Source organism: Cucurbita moschata, unplaced genomic scaffold, assembly GCF_002738365.1.
Source record: "Cucurbita moschata cultivar Rifu unplaced genomic scaffold, Cmos_1.0 Cmo_Scf00012, whole genome shotgun sequence".
NCBI classification, from domain to species: domain Eukaryota; kingdom Viridiplantae; phylum Streptophyta; class Magnoliopsida; order Cucurbitales; family Cucurbitaceae; genus Cucurbita; species Cucurbita moschata.
In genome coordinates, this window is record NW_019268528.1 from 3495132 (window position 1) to 3498857 (window position 3726).

General features: G+C 35.3%; 1 protein-coding gene across 2 annotated transcripts in view; it reads right to left on the reverse strand.

Annotated features, from left to right (window-relative positions):
- Nucleotides 1–271: 271 nt before the first annotated feature.
- Nucleotides 272–3726, reverse strand: part of LOC111450567 (protein bicaudal C homolog 1-B-like) — a 13254-nt gene continuing 9799 nt past the window's right edge. For both annotated transcript variants that reach the window (XM_023090763.1, XM_023090762.1), the window contains exon 7: nucleotides 272–934. In XM_023090763.1, coding sequence (XP_022946531.1) covers nucleotides 878–934 — 57 coding nt within the window. In that variant the 3' untranslated portion in view covers nucleotides 272–877. The remainder of the gene's footprint in view (nucleotides 935–3726) is intronic.

Here is a 3726-nt window from a genome sequence, read left to right on the forward strand (position 1 = left end):
ACAACCAAAATGAACCAAACTTGACGATACCAACTTGAAAATATTGAAAGTTGGTATATAAACCAAAATGAACCAAAACAAAAGTTCAGACACCAAAATAGTATACTCATAGTAATACAAAATGAGAACATAAACTAGGCCAAAAATACTTGATAGAGAGCCTGCATCTAGAAAAAGCACCAAGTACTCTCAATTACAGCCTAGAAGTTTTGAGAACAAGAAAAGAAACAGACCACCAATATGGATCAAGGTAGAGTTAATTATGCAATCAGAAGCAAATCTAATGGTTAAGAAAAATGTAATAAAGTGGTATTACATAACCAAGTCATGACGCCAGAGAGAAGTGTTAACAAATTTCAGAATGCATAAAGAAAGATTAGAAACAAATCCTCTGCATGAGATTTAGGCGATAATCTAAACCCACGACACAATGATCCGAAGTCCAAGCTCACGTCGTTGTAGTAGCTGAATCCCAGGGCATACTGAGAGACCTTTCCTTCACTATCAGGGGGATTGAAGAACATAATCTGGAAATTAAGCATTTGGAAATATACACATCTCTCTCAGCTTAAAACCTTCCCATAATTTGACACTATTCTTGTTACACCAGGATTTATCACATATGAATGGGAACAACAAAAACTATCAACGGTAGTACACAAAAAATGTTTAAGAGTGTTCTGAGACTCTGCAAGGATGTATATGACCCGGGGAAGACAAAAGCTAATACCCCCCAAACATTGTTAGAAAGTTGTTGGTCTGATGAAAAAAGATAGGACAGATCCAAGTACCATTTTCTTGCCTCTAAATCTAAAGAACATACAGTGTCGAGTCTCAGGTCTGGACTAAACCAGCCAATGAAAGAGGTGCTTTATCGTCAAGGTTGTCGCTTGGAACGTGGAGCAATTGCAAGAAGTATTTTCTTTCTAGGTCCCTGAAATTACACATCATCACCAGGGTAACTATAGACACAACAAAATAAAATGTAGAAATGTAACAAATAAATAAGCGTAGCGTTCGTAAGTATCGTGTCCGATAATAATAATAATTCAGAAGAACATGAAACGGATAGCTACAGCGAATTTCTAGCTGATGATGAGTAGATTGAAGGGGGAAAAACAGAAAAACTCTGGTAAATGTTAATAGAAAATGTTCATCAAAGCTAGTGACTCAACCACTCCTAGATCTGTTAAGTTTTGTCTAAACAAAATGTTATCATTACTGGGAAATAGTGACTCAACCACTCCTAGATCTGTTAAGTTTTGTCTAAACAAAATGTTATCATTACTGGGAAATAGTGACTCAACCACACATTGATGTTTAGTAACTTACTTTGAAATTCTCAGAAACTTTGTAACAGGATAATTCCCAAGGAAATTCCTTTGAAAAATGCCTCTAGCTATCTAAATTAGATAATAAGTGAAGATGAAAAAGGAAAAAAAATATTTACTTTGATGGACACAAAACTATATTATTTAAAATTTAAAATTTTGATACTTCATATAACTTTAATTGGATAGTCCAACAAAAGGTGTAGAAGAAACAGCAAGCATAAACACAGATTTCAGAATTCCATGTTAAACAACTTTGCACACCAACACGACTTTCTAAACCGAAACTAAACAATTTTGCATCCCAATCACAAACTTTCCTAACTTACACTAAACAAACGCCCCTTAAATTTCACCTAAATTCAATGGTACATCGCCACCACTTTAAAGGGTTGTATATTTTTCTTCATTCACTTTTTTATATATATTTTTTATAGTTACTAATAAACAAAACTATAGTATTTTGGGTTTCATTTTTTAATATTATTGAAAAAAATTATAAACATAGTGTGTGCCTGATGTGTCCGTGTATATATTTTTACATCGGCGTACTGCCATGTCTGTGCTTTATAGCCTACGTCTCTCCCCAAGAGTACATGCATGCCACCCCTGTTGCGGCCATCATTCTTTTGCCCTACTTTCCTTTTTTCTTTTTTTTTTTTGTCTGGCATTTTAGGAATAGATTTGACCATTAGGAAACATTGTTAGATATGGACCAAAGTTCAGCACTATTTTATAGGCAGGCAATTTTTTTATTATTATTTTTCCTTTTTATTTTCAAGTGAGCGCCACCGAGATTAATAACACTTCAAAAATCAAGAAGAAGAAGATTTGCACCAAGCTAACTTTCACAATCGATACCGAGGGTATCAACCTAATAATTAGAATGTTTTTGCAGGACAAAGAAGAATTCAAGCCCCAAGAGGATTACAATGGAGAGGAGGAGGGATGAAAGAGGTTTAGGAGGCATCAAACTTAGAATTCCCAAGTTCCTGAAAGTTCAATTCTGAGGAGCTTGTGGATTGGGAAAGGGGAGTTGAAATTGCGTTTATTTGCAATAACATTACTGATGATAAGAAAGTTATTTTAGCCATCACTCATATCCAAGATTATGAAACTAGGGGCTGGGATAAAATAATGTCTACGAGAAGAAGGTAAAACGAAGGTCCATAGAGTCATGGCTTGAACTCAAACAGCTAAATGAGCAAAAGGTTTGTGCCTAGACGCTATCGTAGAGAACTGACTCAAAGCCTCCGAAGGCTTTACCAAGGATCCAATTGTGTGGAGTTATTACAATGAATAGATGCACTCATAACACGCTTGGAGATATATAGGATATGGAGTCCACAATAGCAAGATTCTTGGATGGACTCTATGAGGACATATACAACAAGGTATATATGTATCCTTCTTATGACATTGAGGATCTCCTTCACATAGCCGTCAAAATTTAGTCACAAATCAAGAAGTCGTCAAGGTACACAAAATCTTCTCTTAAAACTACTTTGCCCTAGAAAGAAGAGAGTTCCACTAGTGTGAGTCTTAGTTGAAATCTAAAGTTGATAGGAGAAAACCTAAGGGTGAGATTTCCAATGGTTAGGAGAAAGCCAAGACACCTAATAGAAATAGGCATAAATGTTGGAAGTGTCAAAACGAAGGAAAAAATAGGACATGTTGGTAATGAATGCCCTAAAAAAAGAAACATGGTCCTTAGGGAGAGAGCTGTGATTGGCGATGGGGAGGATGAGAGAGAGGAAGTTAAAAACTTAGATGTAGAAGAAGAAGCTTTAGACAGTCATGAAGAGGATCCACTTCAATGACACTAGTTAATAGAAAAACCTTCAATACCAAAGATAAGAATAGAACTTGAAGAAAACCAAAGGGAAATTCTTTCACACTAGAGGAACAGTCAGTTCTACACCATAGAGCATTGCCATAAATAGTGGGAGTTGTACTAATATGTAGTAAGTTCCACCTTGTAGACCGCTTGAAAACAACCACTAAGCTTCATCCTAAATTTTACAAGTTAAAATGGCATGACCATAGTGAGGAGGTTAAAGTTAAAAAGCAAGTCCTAGTCACTTCCTGTATGGATAAGTATTTTTATGAAGTAATTGGTGATGTTGCACCAATGAGTGCAGGAATATACTCTTAGGAAGCAATTGGCAATTTAATAAAAAAAAATGAAGCATGATTGTTGCCCTTAGGGGTGATCATCAGTCGGTTGCCATTGGTTTTGGGCTCAAACCGATGATCACCAACATGTCAATTTTGGAGGGCTTCGGTACACCGACTGACTGATAGTCAGTTGATTTTTATCGTTTGTGAATTGGAAAACATCAAAAAAAAAAAAAAAAAAAAAAAAAAAAAAAAAAAAAAAAAAAAAAAAAAAAAA